Source organism: Sclerotinia sclerotiorum, genomic scaffold (genome assembly GCF_000146945.2).
Source record: "Sclerotinia sclerotiorum 1980 UF-70 scaffold_3 genomic scaffold, whole genome shotgun sequence".
In the NCBI taxonomy this organism is placed as follows: Eukaryota; Fungi; Ascomycota; class Leotiomycetes; order Helotiales; family Sclerotiniaceae; genus Sclerotinia; species Sclerotinia sclerotiorum.
Window position 1 is genome coordinate 2,475,878 of NW_001820833.1, and position 16,739 is coordinate 2,492,616.

General features: G+C 40.4%; 4 protein-coding genes across 4 annotated transcripts; 3 read left to right on the forward strand and 1 right to left on the reverse strand.

Moving 5' to 3' along the window:
- Nucleotides 1-641: 641 nt before the first annotated feature.
- On the reverse strand, nt 642-3,320 carry SS1G_03059 (hypothetical protein; the record flags this gene model as incomplete). Its single annotated transcript, XM_001596786.1, has 6 exons — nt 642-2,216; nt 2,264-2,467; nt 2,527-2,554; nt 2,606-2,674; nt 3,127-3,196; nt 3,299-3,320. 6 exons carry the CDS (start codon nt 3,318-3,320, stop codon nt 642-644), a joined length of 1,968 nt encoding a protein of 655 aa, XP_001596836.1.
- Nucleotides 3,321-3,811: 491 nt separating this feature from the next.
- Nucleotides 3,812-7,247, forward strand: SS1G_03060 (hypothetical protein; the record flags this gene model as incomplete). Its single annotated transcript, XM_001596787.1, has 4 exons — nt 3,812-3,884; nt 3,981-5,785; nt 5,835-6,546; nt 6,592-7,247. The coding sequence occupies 4 exons, from the start codon at nt 3,812-3,814 to the stop codon at nt 7,245-7,247; spliced, it is 3,246 nt and encodes a 1,081-aa protein (XP_001596837.1).
- Nucleotides 7,248-10,821: 3,574 nt separating this feature from the next.
- SS1G_03061 (hypothetical protein) lies at nt 10,822-12,479 on the forward strand (the record flags this gene model as incomplete). Its single annotated transcript, XM_001596788.1, has 3 exons — nt 10,822-11,062; nt 11,120-12,110; nt 12,161-12,479. 3 exons carry the CDS (start codon nt 10,822-10,824, stop codon nt 12,477-12,479), a joined length of 1,551 nt encoding a protein of 516 aa, XP_001596838.1.
- A 391-nt stretch (nt 12,480-12,870) lies between these two features.
- On the forward strand, nt 12,871-14,607 carry SS1G_03062 (hypothetical protein; the record flags this gene model as incomplete). Its single annotated transcript, XM_001596789.1, has 1 exon — nt 12,871-14,607. One exon carries the CDS (start codon nt 12,871-12,873, stop codon nt 14,605-14,607), a length of 1,737 nt encoding a protein of 578 aa, XP_001596839.1.
- Between the last annotated feature and the right edge of the window lie 2,132 nt (nt 14,608-16,739).

Genomic DNA, 16,739 nt, shown 5'->3' on the forward strand with positions numbered 1-16,739 from the left:
GCATTCTGTATCTTCTCTTCAATTTGAGAAGGCGTAAGAGGTGATTCGGTATGCATAGCAAAATTTGTTGGGGTTTGAAGTCAGTGATGGGCTAAATGTGACCCGGTTCCCCATATGACCCGGTTCACCATAAGTTACGTTACTACATTTTCTTTATTATTTACTATTAAGGTAAATAAGTGTTAAATATTCGATTACAAAGATATTCTCTTAATTATAATATTTTCTTTTATTATTGAAAACTATACATGTATATATATCAATACTAGAAGAAAATATCTTAAAAAAGGTAATTTTATTTTAACTAAGAGATTCAAGAACAGTTGATTAGAATAAAAAATAGGTAGTTATCCAATAAGAGACTACTAAAATACGACTAGAAAGAGTTATTTTCTATTTTATCTTAAGCTACCTACCTAGATAGGGATGAAAAGCTACTAGTGTACATTAGATGCATAAAATCGCATTTGAGATGCGAATCCAGCATCCTGATTAGCCATGTCATCCATCAATTGCCATCCCAATTTAGCCCTTCACCCAACACCATAAATCCATCCATTAGAAAGCTGATAACTCATCCATTCCACCTGTTGCGTTTCAGCTTTTCAATCTCCAAACCCCGGTACTACCCTCTATCCTCTTCACCAAGCACTCCTACCATCACCTTCCCCATCAAATCCAGTCCCCTCAATCTGCATCCCTATCGCATTTGGCATGCCAATAAGAATCCTTCCCTTCGGTACCCTCACATCCCTAACCTTAAAGTTTCCAAAGATAATTAACTTTTTCAATTTCGGACATGTTCTGAAGATACTACCAACCACAAAATCATTGACTTCTGCACAAAAGCTAATATTCATTTCCTGTAATTCAGGATATTGTTTCTCAAGCGAAAATACCTTTTCAAAACTTTGTAATGAGATATGTCTGCAAGAATTGATATCTAGATAGCGGAGAGTGGTGCCTGAATGAGCCATTAGGGCTTCGAAACCAAGAGAGCAAAGACCAATGTTATCTGGGTTGTCTTTGGGAACGGAGGCATCGAGATGGCGGTTCTTGGAAAGATCAATGAAGGATAAGGGTGGGTTATACCAATTTATGAAGAGGTGTGCAAAGCCCGCATCTGTCATGACATTGTTGTCAGTGATGCGTAACTTGTTTATGTTTTGACAGTTGTCATGGATAGCGTTAAGAACCGAATCATCTATTGCGTGGACTTGACCAAGTGAAAGAGTTTGAAGTTGAGGTCCGATACTGCCAAGAATTTCAACATAAGGCTTCGAGCTTGTCTTTTTTTGAAGTTCGAGCCCGAGATGTTGAAGAGTGGAGATACGTGAAATATGCTCAATCCCAGCGTCGGTAGCTTTTTGATTATGGGAGATCTTGAGACGAGTCAATTGTGGACACGATTCAGTGATCAATTCTATCTGATCATCACCAAATTGACCATCTGTGTAATAAACCTTGAAGGTTTTGAGGTGTGACCCTTTCTCTATGAAATAACGATTCCAGTAATCATCGCTGATGAGATTGCTACCAGACAAACTGAGATGCTCAAGGTTGATAGTAGTTGCTAAAAGATGTTCCATTACTTTGTCTTTGAATTGTACTCCAGATCGAATGCGTAACGATTTGATGCTTGGTACGACTTGGAAGATGCGAATATAATCATCTGAACTTAGATACGCTCCTTCATAGATGGTGATGACTTCTCGACCATTTTGAAGGAACAAATCCAAGGTATTGGGACGCAAAAGACGTTTTTTAGAGAGAATAGCTGATAATCTATCCATGAGCGTTTCTGGTAAATCTCCTAAATCATCGGCCATATCGACATTTTTGGCTAAAGTCTCAATACACAAGGTCATCAAGTCTTTTGCGCCAGGGTATACACCATCGAGAAGATTACTTTGGAGTTTTCTTCTTTGTGCACCAGCTTGAGTCTTTCGTTTTTTCCTGGCCTGTCCTTCTTCTTTATTCCGGTCATTTGTACATTGTGGGCAAAGTAGACCTCCATCCGGACCAGCTCGACTATATGCGGTGACAGTGAATCTCTTTTCGCAAACTTCGCAATTCTCCATTTGATCGGGTAAAGGAGCTATGCTTTCATTGAACAATCGAAGGGCAGCTTCATCTTCATCGCTAATATCCTCATCTGATCCATGGTTTCTTCGACTCTGGAACCTCTTAGAGGCTTTGATTTTGGCAATTGCTTTCTGGAAAGTTGTCAGTCATATCTTTCAACTCATGAAAGTCTTCATACCTCTTCTTCCTTCTTCCGCTTATTCTTTTGTGCTCCACTTTCATTTCGGCGGGAGCGGGTGCGCGTGGCAATTTCTGGCGCAGCAGATGATGATTCACCTTCCTCCTCGTTTTCATTCCCTTCAGCGGTTTGTTGCGAGGCAAGTGCAGCAGCTCGACGGGTATTTGCATCTTGACGAATTTGGTTGGCATTGATATTATGAGACTAATGTAAATGGATTAGTGATTGTAGCCAAACATGTAGAATGTGATTTGATGTCTTACAGCAAGAAAATCGGTCAAGGCGGATTGACTATGACTTTATCAGTATGTTAGAAAATCCGGAGTTGAATGTGCATCTTACGGTCCACGAATTGATCTTCTCGGCGCTGGAGCATTAGGACCACCAGGTGGAGGGGGTGGAGGAGGATTCCTATGTGTAATTGTTAGCAGTTAAGCAAATTGAAGGTAGTATTTTCATGATGTACATTTTTTCCCCAAAATTGAAACTAGATTCTTCTTCAATGCCGGAAATTCGAAATACACAAACGAGGTCCTTTTTATATGATGGTTTTACTTTCGTAGAGTGAAAATGCCTTTGTACCAATTGTAAGATCTTAGCAAGAAAGAAGAGTTGGTAAACTTTATCCTTTGATGGAGTGATGTTCTCGGGATGAGGTTTTCGAGATTATAAATATGTTTTTAAACTCTTGTAATATGTACAGTACAAAGAATGAATTGGATGAATTGAAGGACTGTATGATAATGATTTCAATTCTTTCACTTCGTCTCAAGATGTTGTCTGATTCAATTGTCTCTTCTGCCGTTTCCTTCTCGCCTCTTCATATCTGAACTCCTCATCCCGCGTAAAGTGGTTTTACACACAGACCGCGATTGAGTTTATTACCTAATCGATTGAAATCACCCATTCCACCAATCAACTCCCGACTGTTGCCTAAATGTTGATGGGTCAATCACGTGATTTTCGTGTTTTGGTGTTTTATGGATCGCGTCTTTCATCTTATCCGACGAATGACGTGCCGTGAATTTTTCCCACAGGAGGTGGCAATTTGAATCATTTTCAACTGTCAAACTCTCTTTTTCTTTTCTTTGATGTAGATTCAAAAATAGTACGAGTACGACAAAACTTTCATCTTTGATCTTTTCGTTGTTTTGTTAAGAATTTAGAGATCGTGAATAACTTCATTCTCTTTTTTTATCTCTCTTCAATTCACTCCTCTCTTTCTCTCTTTCTCTCCTTCGTCTTGTGTGTGATTTTATCCATATCACGATAAGCACCTAGGATTCGATAAGTTCCATGCGACCCTCTTGATTTATCAAACCCCATTCCCAACCTTTCTTTGGAGTTCGGCTCTCTCGTACTATTTCCTCTCTCACCGTACCTCCATAATTGTATCTGGATATATAATTCATTCAATCTCACGAATTGCCTTGTCGGTGTCTCTTTCATTAGATCGTGTTGCCTATCTAGTAGCCCCTCCTTCGTCAGCACATCGCCTTGTTTCTTTTCGTAACAATTCGCTTTGTCAAACCCACCAACCCAATCATCATGGCGCCAGCGAGAAAAGGAAGAGGAAGACCAAGAAAAGTCGCAGATTCAGGACAAACTAGTAGTGTCGGAAGTAGTCGGACACGTCGGAAAAGTTCTCGAATATCTGGTAATTCCTTTCCAATTCAAATAGATCTGCCTGCACCTTATATTGACTTATTTTAATTAGCTGTCATGCAAGCTTCCAATCTTGAGCTCGACGAACTTTCCTCTCCTGCACCACCACCAGAATCGAGTTCAAGAACTTCTATGGTCATTGCCGATAGCGATGATGACGACTCCCTATCAGATCCTCCATCCCCTTCCATGATTGGTGAATACACAAAGGCGAAGAAGTCTCCAGAGAAAGAGAAAAGTAAATCTGTGGGGTCCCTCGAATCTCTGTCCTCCGCTTCTACAAGTAACGACTATAATGAGGCAAGTGACTACTCTACTCCAGAGACCAGTGGGGTCGCAACTCCGGCGTCTACAAAAAATCCCCTCATCTCTTCAACTACAACTACCTCTGCGAGAAGAGGTCGGGCTCAAACTGCGAACCCAATGCAAAACACTTCTTCAGTAAGCGCAATCGCCCGAGCTCGGGCACTTCAGAACAGCATGTACTCCCTCAACCCCATGAAGAAGAGAAAGTTTGTCGAATCTGAGGATGAAGAAATGTTTGATGACGATACACCAGATGCCCAGCTTGCTCGTGCTATTCAAGAACAAGAATTTGCGGCATCAACCTCATTAGTAGCTAAATCTTCACCTGGATTACGTAGAACTCCACGCAAAGTTCAACCTGTCAACTTGACTTTTGATGCCGAGTTTAGCGAGGACGATGAAGATGATTATGTTAATCCTAAGGCCTCGCGCGCAAAGAAGGCTAAGATTGAACCAAAAGTTGAACTCTCAGGCACCTCAAATGCTGTCAACTTTAGAACTCCAAACCGAGGAAAGGGCACCAGGTGTGATGACTCGGATGACTCGGATGATTTCGTTGCCATTGATTCGGATTCGGATATTCCTGTCCCTCCATCCTCTGCTCCACGAAGTTCGATCAGAAAGGAACCAAGCCGAATTTCAAAGGTTATTCAGAAACACTCTCAAAATTTCCAAAATCGTCACAAGGCAGGACCAGCACAGAAGACCTCGATCAAACAAGAAATCGAGGCACCCACTCCTCGTCTAAAGGCTGAAGATACCAGGGAATCTAACGCTAGTTCTACTCTCACAGATCTTTCTTCTTCTATGTCAGAAGACGATTCGTTTGTTTCAAATGATGACTCCATGCTTGGAACTGATACTTCTGACGATGAAGGTCCGATCGCTGCTAGGACTCAACCTGTAGCTCCTGATGCGCGTAGTGCGCGTGCTGCGCGTCTACGTATCAATCATCTAGAAGACAGATCTAGCAGACGAGCCCGTAAGGAACGTGTGCGGCTGGAAACTCATCATCCTGAACTCCATACGATGTGGAAGGAATTAGAAGATCTACCCAAGATTGGAGACTGTAAAATTGAACAACCAACAAACATCAATCGTGAACTTAAGCCTTTCCAGCTTCAGGGTGTTGGATGGATGAGAGCAATGGAAAAGACTGCTTGGGGTGGAGGTTTGTTGGGTGATGAGATGGGCATGGGAAAGACGATTCAAGCCGTCTCATTGATCATGTCTGATTTCCCTGCCAAGCAGCCATCACTTGTTCTGATTCCACCCGTCGCTCTCATGCAATGGCAGCAAGAGATTGCCGATTATACACACGGCACCTTGAAAACCTTTGTCTTTCACGGCAGCAATGCCAAAGCAAAAGGGATCACTGTTCAACAATTGAAAAAATACAACGTCATTCTTATGTCATACAACAGTTTGGAGTCCATGTACCGAAAACAAGAGAAAGGTTTCAAGCGCAAGGATGGAATTTTTAAGGAGAAGAGTCCAATTCATCAAATCATGTTTCATCGGGTTATTCTTGATGAAGCACACAGTATTAAGGTAGGATCTTATGTTCCCCAACTAATCAATTTTTCTAATGGTTTATCAGCAACGCACTTCTGGTTCTGCTAAAGCATGCTTTGCTCTCAAAGCGAGTCACAAATGGTGTCTGTCTGGAACACCTCTGCAGAATCGTATTGGTGAATTCTTCTCACTCGTACGATTCCTCGATATTCGACCTTTTGCATGTTATTTTTGTAAACAATGTCCTTGCTCGACCCTCGAATGGGATATGAATAGTGAAAATCGCTGCACTGGCTGCAATCATAGTGGCATGCAGCATGTCTCCGTCTTCAACCAAGAGTTACTTAATCCTATCCAGAAATTTGGTAATAACGGTCCTGGAAAGGAGGCATTTCGAAAGCTTCGTATTTTGACTGATAGATTTATGCTCCGTCGTGTCAAGCGAGATCATTCATCTTCTATGGAGCTTCCTGCGAAGGAGGTTTACGTCGACAGACAATTCTTCGGCGAAGAGGAGAATGATTTTGCTGGTAGTATCATGAATAATGGTGCTCGAAAGTTCGAAACATATGTTGCTCAAGGTGTCTTGCTCAACAATTACGCTAATATTTTTGGTCTTATCATGCAAATGCGTCAAGTTGCTGATCATCCTGATTTAATTTTGAAGAAGAATGGTGAAGGTGGTCAAAACATTCTTGTTTGTTGCATTTGTGACGAAACGGCAGAGGAAGCTATCAAATCTGCCTGTCGTCATGATTTCTGTCGAGAATGTGCCAAGAACTATTTGAGATCTTCTGGTAGGTCATTTTTGTCCTTTTGATAGTCTATTACTAACTCATTAGAATCTCCCGATTGCCCGCAATGTCACATTCCCTTGGCCATCGACCTCGAACAACCTGAAATTGAACAAGATGAAGTACAAGTCAAAAAATCTTCTATCATCAATCGAATCAAGATGGAAAACTGGACTTCGTCGTCAAAGATTGAAGCTTTGGTTCATGATCTTTATCAACTTCGATCCAAAAATTCCTCGAGCAAATCTATTATCTTCTCACAGTTCACTACCATGCTCCAACTCGTCGAATGGCGTCTTCGTCGTGCAGGTATCACAACCGTCATGCTTGATGGTTCAATGACACCTGCTCAACGTCAAGCTTCCATTAATCATTTTATGACCGATGTCAATGTAGAATGTTTTCTCGTTTCCTTGAAGGCCGGTGGTGTCGCATTGAATCTCACTGAAGCCAATAAAGTTTTTATCGTGGATCCATGGTGGAATCCAGCTGCGGAGTGGCAAAGTGCAGATAGGTGTCACAGAATTGGACAAGCTAGACCATGTAGTATCACCAGATTGTGCATTGAAGATAGTGTTGAGAGTAGAATGGTGTTATTGCAAGAGAAGAAGGCAAACATGATTCACAGTACCATTAATGCTGATGACAGTGCGATGGAGAACCTAACGCCAGAGGATATGCAGTTTCTCTTTAGAGGAAACTAGAGCTTTCACACGGAGTTTGGGCAAGGAATGATTCTATGTTTTCCCTGGGCGATATCTTGCTTCTCTAAGTATTGTATAATACTTTCTCATTTACATCTGCTCTTTCGGCGCAGAGGAGTAAAGCTCAGTTCTCACGGTGTTCTACTTGGCGTAGAAGATTGCTATGGTTACCAATGTGGAAAGCTGGTTGCATGTGGAGTTGAGCATAATTATTGTCTCAATCCTTCACTGGCTTACATTCTCAATAAATTAAGATCTATATAGACTGTTTAAAAGTCTAAAATTTTTAAGATTTCCATGGCTCTAAGGATTAATATTAATAAAGTTCTTGTGGTTATCTTGTCGGGACATTACTTGAGTGATTTTATATGATTCTGTTTTAAATTGGGATAAATGTTGAAATAACCATGTGATGATACTATGACTTACACAAGTTGTAGCAAGGCATTTTATTAACCTATTTATTATTTGTGATAAACTAGGGTCCCTATTATGAGTTTAATATTGTATATAAAACCTCTCTAATTATATTACGAGGTTTGCCGTCTAGATCACGTGGAAGTGCTCTAGGCTCTCGAGGTGGTTTATAACTAGGCGTCAAGCAGGGACTTAAAGTAATGACAATAATGATATGCAATTCGTAACTAATAGTAGAGTATACTAAATGATTGATCTTGAGCACGAAGCTCTATACAAAGGAAATCCATCTTGATTATATAGACCTTCGTATTCCAACATTGGAGCGATGGCGCTGGGGAGCGAGATTCGAATCTCGCTCCTTCGCTCCCTCGCTCCCTCACAAGACTATTCATGTGATCCTATAATACGTGATAATAGTTATAATGTTACAACGTAACAGATTGGTTGGTTTGAGTGAGATAGTGGATAGAAGGAGAAATTGAGGAATTGAATTAAAAAAGAGATGGGAGGAGTTAAGGAAAAGGTGAAGAGGTGAAGAAATGAAGAGATAAAGAGATGAAGAGATGAAGAGGTGAAGAGGTGAAGAAGTGGGCGGTTTTGGGGGGGATAGTGTGTTGGGAGATGATGGACATATGATTATGGGTATAGATATGGATGATATCTAGCAGGTGTAAAATTAAATATGTATAGATTTGATAAGAGGTGGTATATGAGAGGTGGGAGATAAGAGAGTGGAAAGCTTGAAGGGTTTGAGAGGTTTGAGAGGGGAGGTTGGATTGTATGACTGTTGTAGTTGGAGAGCTGTTTGCTTGTTTGCTTTGGGAAGGTAGCTTTTATGAATTTGGGGTAGGGTTTGAGGGGGTTGAAACGGTTGGATTGTGAGAAGGAGATTTAGGAAGAGATGGGGAAGGGGTTGAGAGGTATTTGGGTGGGATTAATTGCAAAAGAGATGAGCTGTTTATTATACTGCATATAGAGGTGTGGTGAAATAAAGAAGATTCAAAAACTTTTATTGGAGTTGTAAGATATGAAATATTTCTGGGCTGGTTATATATGGATATCAATACCGAGCAGCGGTAAAATCTCAAGTAGGGAGTGAACCAGGTCAGACGTAGCATAGGTTGAAAGGCGTGGTTTCTCAGGGGCTTTAGGGATTTGAGGATGTTTTTTTTTGTCTTTTTTCTGAGGAGTGGAAGACGATGGTGATTTTGACATCGATGCTAAAGTGGTGAAAACTGCGTTCAGACGGAGAGATAAGAAGAGAATAGATGAAGATGCGTAGATTAGGGTGGAGGAAAAGAGCAGGTAGGTGTTAGGTTAGCCTAGCTGAGGTCACCGTGAAACTTGGGATGTGGGAGAACTTTTGTGGAGAGATGTGTATAGTTGATATGTTTAGATATTGAAGATTTGAGGAGATGGTTGATTGCAAAGGAAGGAGATTTAAAAGTTGGTTTCTTATTTAATTTATTTAGTAATATATATATATGTCACGATTCACCACCGCAGGATTAGTGTCATGTGAAAAGTGGAATCACGTGATGGGCTAGCTCTGCTAGCCAGCTAGCATTCGGGAAACATGTAGTATATAGTCAGAATAGTTTCATAGGATAGGAGCCTCGTGCTCAAATTAGTTATCAATTAGTTACCTACATTCTACTTGATCTAGTAACGACTTCACTTCCAAGTGAATACCAGTGATAAAGCCTTAACCCATAACTACCAACCAGACGAAACCTCAGGCAGCCGCTGCCTCCAGTACAGTATCGTTACAATATAGTGGAAAGAAACATCTATGATATTTTTAAAAAGGGATATATATTATATTTTTTCTTATATTTATTAAAAATCTATTTTATATTTTATAAGAAAGTGTTACACCTGTTGCGATAGAATATCACATGACCTTGAAAACACGTGATTGAACGGTGAGGAACGGACGTTCCTAGGAACAATCAGGAACGCCCGCTCCTAGGAGCAACGGCTCCTGACTAACCATCGGCACAAAGGTCTATATAATCAAGATGGATTTCCTTTGTATAGAGCTTCGTGCTCAAGATCAATCATTTAGTATACTCTACTATTAGTTACGAATTGTATATCATTATTTGTCATTACTTAAGTCCCTGCTTGACGCCTAGTTATAAACCACCTCGAGAGCCTAGAGCACTTCCACGTGATCTAGACGGCAAACCTCGTAACAGAAAGCTATATTTATATATTTTGATAAGATTCAAAAGTATATAAAAGAATAAAAAAACAAATACAGGGGTTTTAAACTATATATAACAACTTGAACATCTAAAATACCGACATCCGTATAATATATCTCGAACTTTGTCATAGGATAATCTTGCATAGATTCCAGGCCTAGCTGACCTTGTATCCATTTAATGCTTACTAGCTGCCTTATTCATCAGATGGCAAGATTAGGCAATCCCAGAAGAGTTAAAATATAATCTTGAACACCACACAATTCTAAGCATGCCCGCCTTTTCTTTCACGTGTCTCTCACTTCCTCCTTTCTTCATCCTCTACAGGCGGAATAGGGACGAATTCGTGCGGAGCGGATATTGCGGAATTTTACCTTCAAATCGCGTAATAGAGAAGAAAATCTAATTGGTGAATCCACCCAAATTCCACCTTTAATCCACATGAAATCCACCAACAAGGAAGAAGAATTTTGACAACTGCCGATTAATTGATTATGAAATCCTGACAATTCCTTATCTCATAAATCTTTTCTCACTCAGCTGCTCTAGACTTCTTCCATGGGTTTGTGATTGGACTGATGTGTCTCAGTATGTCGATATATTTCCACTTCCGCAAACTTAATCATCTACTCGAGTAGTTACAATTGAATTTCTATTTCCGCTGTTGAAATTTCCTATCCCGCTGCTATCCCGTTTGCACTATGACCATTTCTGTTTTGGGCGCGGCCTGTGTCACTTATTATGGAATATAGATATACTCGGGACTCACAATTTTTTATGACCTTGACTTTCTTCCATCTGTTGTGTAACAAAAAGATCGACGGAGATTCGAACTCTAAGACCTACTCACTCGGACCAGAAGATATCTCCCCGGATTGACAATATCGCCACTTTTGTAGAGAACTAGGATGGAATCTCCATTGGCATCATCTTCCTCATCCAAGATGACGGGTAACGGGCCTCTTGACATCGAGAAGACAAAGTCTAAACCAGAGACCGCCGATCCAAACGCTCTTGAACTTGTCCAAAGCAAAATTGAACATTTTAATTCACGTCCCCGAGAGATTATTTTTATCGCATTAATATGCATGGCTCAACTTATGACGCAAGCTGCATTGGGACAAGCCATTGCCCCTCTACATATTATTGGATCTAGTTTTGGGATTTCAAATCCCGGACAGTTGAGTACGTTCCTTCATCTCGTGTTTGATATATAAATTATCGCTAACATCAGTGGTGAAGGTTGGTTTGCTGCTGCATACTCGTTGACTGTCGGTACATTCATTCTTATCGCTGGACGTTTGGGGGATCTTTACGGCCACAAAATCCTTTTCGTCAGCGGTTTCTTTTGGTTTGGTCTTTGGTCTCTCCTTGCCGGTTTCAGCGCCTATTCGGATCCAATATTTTTCGATGTCACTCGTGCTCTTCAAGGGATTGGACCAGCATTCCTATTACCAAATGCTCTCGCGATCCTTGCCCGCATATATGAGCCTGGAAGGAAGAAGGAAATGATCTTTAGTCTCTTTGGTGCCACCGCCCCAACAGGTTTTACTCTAGGTGCAGCATTCTCGAGTATATTTGCGGAATTTGTTTGGTGGCCTTGGGCTTACTGGGTGACTGCTATGGTGTGTGTTTTGCTCGCTGTAGTAGGCATTATCATCATTCCTCAAACGCCTCCTCCACATTTTGATGGTTCGGTGAGTATGTTCAAACGGGCTGATGGTGCCGGAGCTTTGACTGGTGTTGCTGGACTGGTTCTGGTTAACTTTGCATGGAATCAAGGACCGGTTATTGGTTGGTCTACCGTTTATGTCTATGTTATTCTCATTATTGGGGCTCTCGTACTTGGGATTTTTGCTTTCATTGAATCTCGTGCGAGATACCCGTTGGTACCTTTTGATGCCTTCAATTCTCACACTGGCTACACACTAGCGTGCATTGCGGGTGGATGGTCTAGCTTCGGTATATGGGTCTTTTACTTTTGGCAAATATTGGAGGAGATGAGAGGAGTTAGTCCACTTCTCGGCACGGCAATGGTCTCACCTACAACAATCAGTGGATTATGTGCATCATTGACAACAGGATATATTCTTAGCAAGGTTCCAGCTAGTACGGTCATGATGATTGCTATGACTGGTTTCCTTCTTGGATCAATTTTGATGGCCACAGTTCCTATCAATCAAACATACTGGGCACAAACTTTTGTTTCCACGATTGTTACTCCTTGGGGAATGTAAGTACAAACATTATTACATTCAACGTTCTCAAATGCTAATGAATTAGGGATATGTCGTTCCCAGCAGCAACAATCCTCCTCAGTGATTCCATGCACAAAGACCATCAAGGTCTTGCAGCCTCACTAGTCAACACCGTCGTCAATTATTCAATCTCCATTGGCTTGGGTATTGCAGGAACTGTTGAAGTTCAAATCAATAATGGTGGAAAGAATCAGCAAGATCTTTTGAAAGGATATCGTGGAGCTCAGTATATAGGGATCGGACTTGCGGGATTGGGATTGGCTAGTTCGATTTTGTTTTCATTATCGGAAAGAACGAAGAGGGCCAAGGATAGAAAGGAGGCGGGACATTCAGAGGGGGTTTGATTTCTTTGAACAGTTGATATTTGCGTATATATACCCTAGAAGTTCGTCGCTAGTGTTGCTTGAGTAGTATTTAATAGAAAGTATCTGAGGGGATGAAGAAATGGGAATGAGAAATGAAAAACTATATATTTATTATTGTCATTTACAAACATTTTTGATGACATTCAACAGTGGAGCCATATTGATGAATTGGATGACACTAGACCCCATGAGGCTAGTCTAGAGCCAAGTCCGACCGGAAGAGTAGCATTTGGACCAACTTCAACTCACTTCTTTCTCATCACATGATGAATCAAAATGTATCCATCAAATGATAATTTATCTCCTCCAGTAGGATTTGAAAATACTCCTTCCCAAGTCAAATTAAAGAGAGCCATCTCAATGTCAAACAATGTCAGAATCAATCAATGGGTCATCGTCAAAACCACCATTGGAACGGAATCGTCCAATTCATGGACGTCAACGTGCTAGAAAGGCTTGTATTCCTTGTCGACAACGAAAGAGAAAGTGCGATGTAGAGTTTCCCTGTTCAATGTGTAGCAGATATGGATACAATTGTCGATACACAGATGTGCGTACTCCTACAATTCCCAATCTTCCTCCCGTTCGGACCATTCTTCCAGGTCTCGCCGAGATGCAGCATGAATTTGCACCGTCAACTACAAATCCTACAGATGGACGTCGAAGTATAGCGAATACTCAGCCATCATCCATATCGTCTCAGAATGTTGTCGAGCAGGGTATTCTTGATCCCCTGAAATCACGATACATGAGTCAACATTCTGCGGTTGCTTTTCCCAGAAGTCTTGGCGTGGAATTTCAATCTGCAAATCCTCCACCTCTCCATTCTTTTGCGTGGAATTGTGGAATCAGAGCTGAGGAAGCTGCATCTGCTCAAACCAATCTGACACATTTGGTTTCGTTTGATGAATTTAAGCGCTACTCGGATATATACATGGCAACGGTTCATCCACCATTTGGATTCCTAGATTGGCCATATTTCACGAAACGGTGTAATGATTATTGGTCTAATCAAGGAAAGGATTTGACATTTGGTGCTGTTGTTGGGGGAGTTGTAGCTTTGGGATCATTTTTTGCTTTTCGATTAGGTCATCCTCGAGAATTGGATATTGTTCAACATGTGAAAACGGTTCTTGAAGATCCTACATTTAGCCGCCATCCTTCAATTGACCAAATAAATGCATGGATCTTGCGGACTCTATATCTTCGTTCAACGACTAGACCTCATGTAGCATGGCTTGCTAGCTGTATCACGATACATTTGGCTGAAGCTACGGGCTTGCATCAAGAAGTCCATTCGGTACTCTTAGCTACGGAAGGAGATACACAAGCAAAGGGGATGGATGAAGCAGAGATTGAACGAGCAAGGAAAACCTTTTGGATGGCTTGGTCTGTTCACACAATCATATCATATGAATATGGAAGATCTGCAGTAATTCTCAACAGCATAACTTGCAAGCCTATCAAGGAAACCATAGGTGATAGTACTGCTATCCACATAAAAATTGCCCAATTAATTCCCCGCGACAACATGATCACCAGTTCAGAAACACATAAAGAAGAACTAATGAGCGCGTTAAAAGAATTGTCTCAAATTCAAGTCGAGCATCCTTTTCTCTCACTCTCCAAAGGCGACGTATGCTTTTGTTTCTACCGAAGATTACGAATCATGAAACACGTCCTAGAAAAAGAAACCATCCAATCCATCATCGAAATCGGCAACAAAGCCGCCGAAGCCGCCGACACATTTGCACGTAACGGACATCCATGGTGGAACATCCTCTCCACCACATTCCAATACTTCTGCGTACTCCTCGCAATCGACACCTCGGAAAGTCTCTCCAACGTCTCCTGGGTTCTGAATATCCTTGAAAATATCGTTAGGATTATGGATACGCATTTAGCGGTTGAAGCATTCGATACGGCGAAAGTATTGTTGAGAGATAGTATGGCGAAGAAGAGGAGGGATTTGGGTTTTTTGGAAAATGCCGATGGGCAGCATGGTCCGGAGTTGGAGGGTTTGGTCGATATTAATTGGGATGCTCTGCTGGATCCGACGTTTCCTGATGCTTTGATGAGTGAGGAGTTTTCGATTTATCATTCTTAGGTATTAGGTATATAGGTAGCTTGGGGATTTATTGTTAGGTTGGGTGGATGGATTGGGCATATCGATTTGACTGGTGGGTTGGAGGGATTTAAGTTTGTTGGTATAATTATTTAAGAGCTCTGGCAATTACTTATTATATACTATTGTGACGGAAACCCCTGCTTTCCTCCCACCCTTATTATATAAGAAACCTCAGGTACATTAACCATGTCCACACATGATACGATTACTCGAGATTAGTATACGATTTAGGTGACCTGAGGATCAGATCCGGACAAGTACTAGGTATCAATGGTTATCGGTAAAGTAAGATCATTGGAGGAATAAATATGACTTCTTTTTGCCTAGCCATTGCGGCTAGGCCATTCATTTGTGTATATATAGAGTAGCTATCCCCATCTACAGGTGCTCTTCACCTGTAGATTCTAAGTTAAATACAATTGCTGGTCTATAAACACCCTTTTGGTCACAACTATATGAATTTGTATTATAGTGAATGATTTTTATCTTTTTAAATCTTTATTATTTTTATCTAAAATTCAAAATTATTTATTATAATTTGTTGAAATTAAGGTCATTATGGGCCTAGAATTGAGGTCATATGACCATTATGGTGCACGGACCATAATTGGGAATATCTTCAATTCTACCATTACTGTAACTTAGATCCTTAGTTTTAACCTACATCTAATAATACTACTACTTCCAAACAACTCAGATTCAACATAATTTATATTTATATTTATATGAAAATAATTAATTCAAATTTAATAAAAATAAAATAGTATATTTTCAATTATTTTATTTCAAATTTATTATTAAAAGATTGGGTGGAAGAGGCCTCTATGTTACGTGACGGTTGTTATCCCACTAGTGGCTCACGTGCACTAGCCCTGTATATAAAGACCTTCTTACTTAGAATCTTCTTAGTTCTTTAGTTTTAGATTCTAAGTAATTGAATTGACTCCGTTTACGACTTTTCCGTCACACTCTATATTGACTATATTACTACGTCTGTAGGCATATTAATCTCCTCTTGGTATCCTCGGAGGGGACCAATATGCCTGCTTATGGTTCGTCTAATCTAGCCTGTTTAGGTAACCGTATTACTAATCACGACACGTGATTAGTACCGGTAACTTCTATTCCTTTTAACATTTATATATATTAAAGATTTAGAAGTTTAAGGAAAAAATTTATTTTTAGATAACTAGTATTATTGTGATATTTTTTGAATCTTGAAAAATATCAATAGTGATGTAAGACTTAATATTATTTTAATTCTAATAGATGGGGAAGAAAATAAATACAAAGGTCTCTACACAAGAAATTTTTAAGATATCCGATTGTTTGTTCATGTGACCAAAAGGGTGTTTATAGACCAGCAATTGTATTTAACTTAGAATCTACAGGTGAAGAGCACCTGTAGATGGGGATAGCTACTCTATATATACACAAATGAATGGCCTAGCCGCAATGGCTAGGCAAAAAGAAGTCATATTTATTCCTCCAATGATCTTACTTTACCGATAACCATTGATACCTAGTACTTGTCCGGATCTGATCCTCAGGTCACCTAAATCGCATACTAATCTCGAGTAATCGTATCATGTGTGGACATGGTTAATGTACCTGAGGTTTCTTATATAATAAAGGTGGGAGGAAAGCAGGGATTTCCGTCACAGTTCATCGTAAATTGATTAATAAAACGGCAACTCTATAATCCTCTATTATATTATCGACATGTTATTGTCTGAAAGATACAAGCTTTGAGCTTAATCGATTATAATGCGTAATCCTTAGGAGTGTAACCCCTAGCCCTGTAATACAGGTATGTATTGTACATCACCCTCCTCATTCTGTAGCTCGTAAATTTTAGCCATTGTAGAGACATTTTATCTATTAGAAGCCACCCATTATATTCGTATAGTCGTCGATATGCTGTTAGTAACATGCCTTCTCCACCTATCTTCAAACAATCGGATACAACTTTGTTTGCCGACTCTCCATTCTACGCCGCACTGTTGGTGATTTCAATCCCCAGCATAATTCAGCAGAAAACCCCTAAAAAATAATTCCTTTTCTCAGCAACCACGCCAAATAGAGGTCGAACTTCACACTAACATTACACC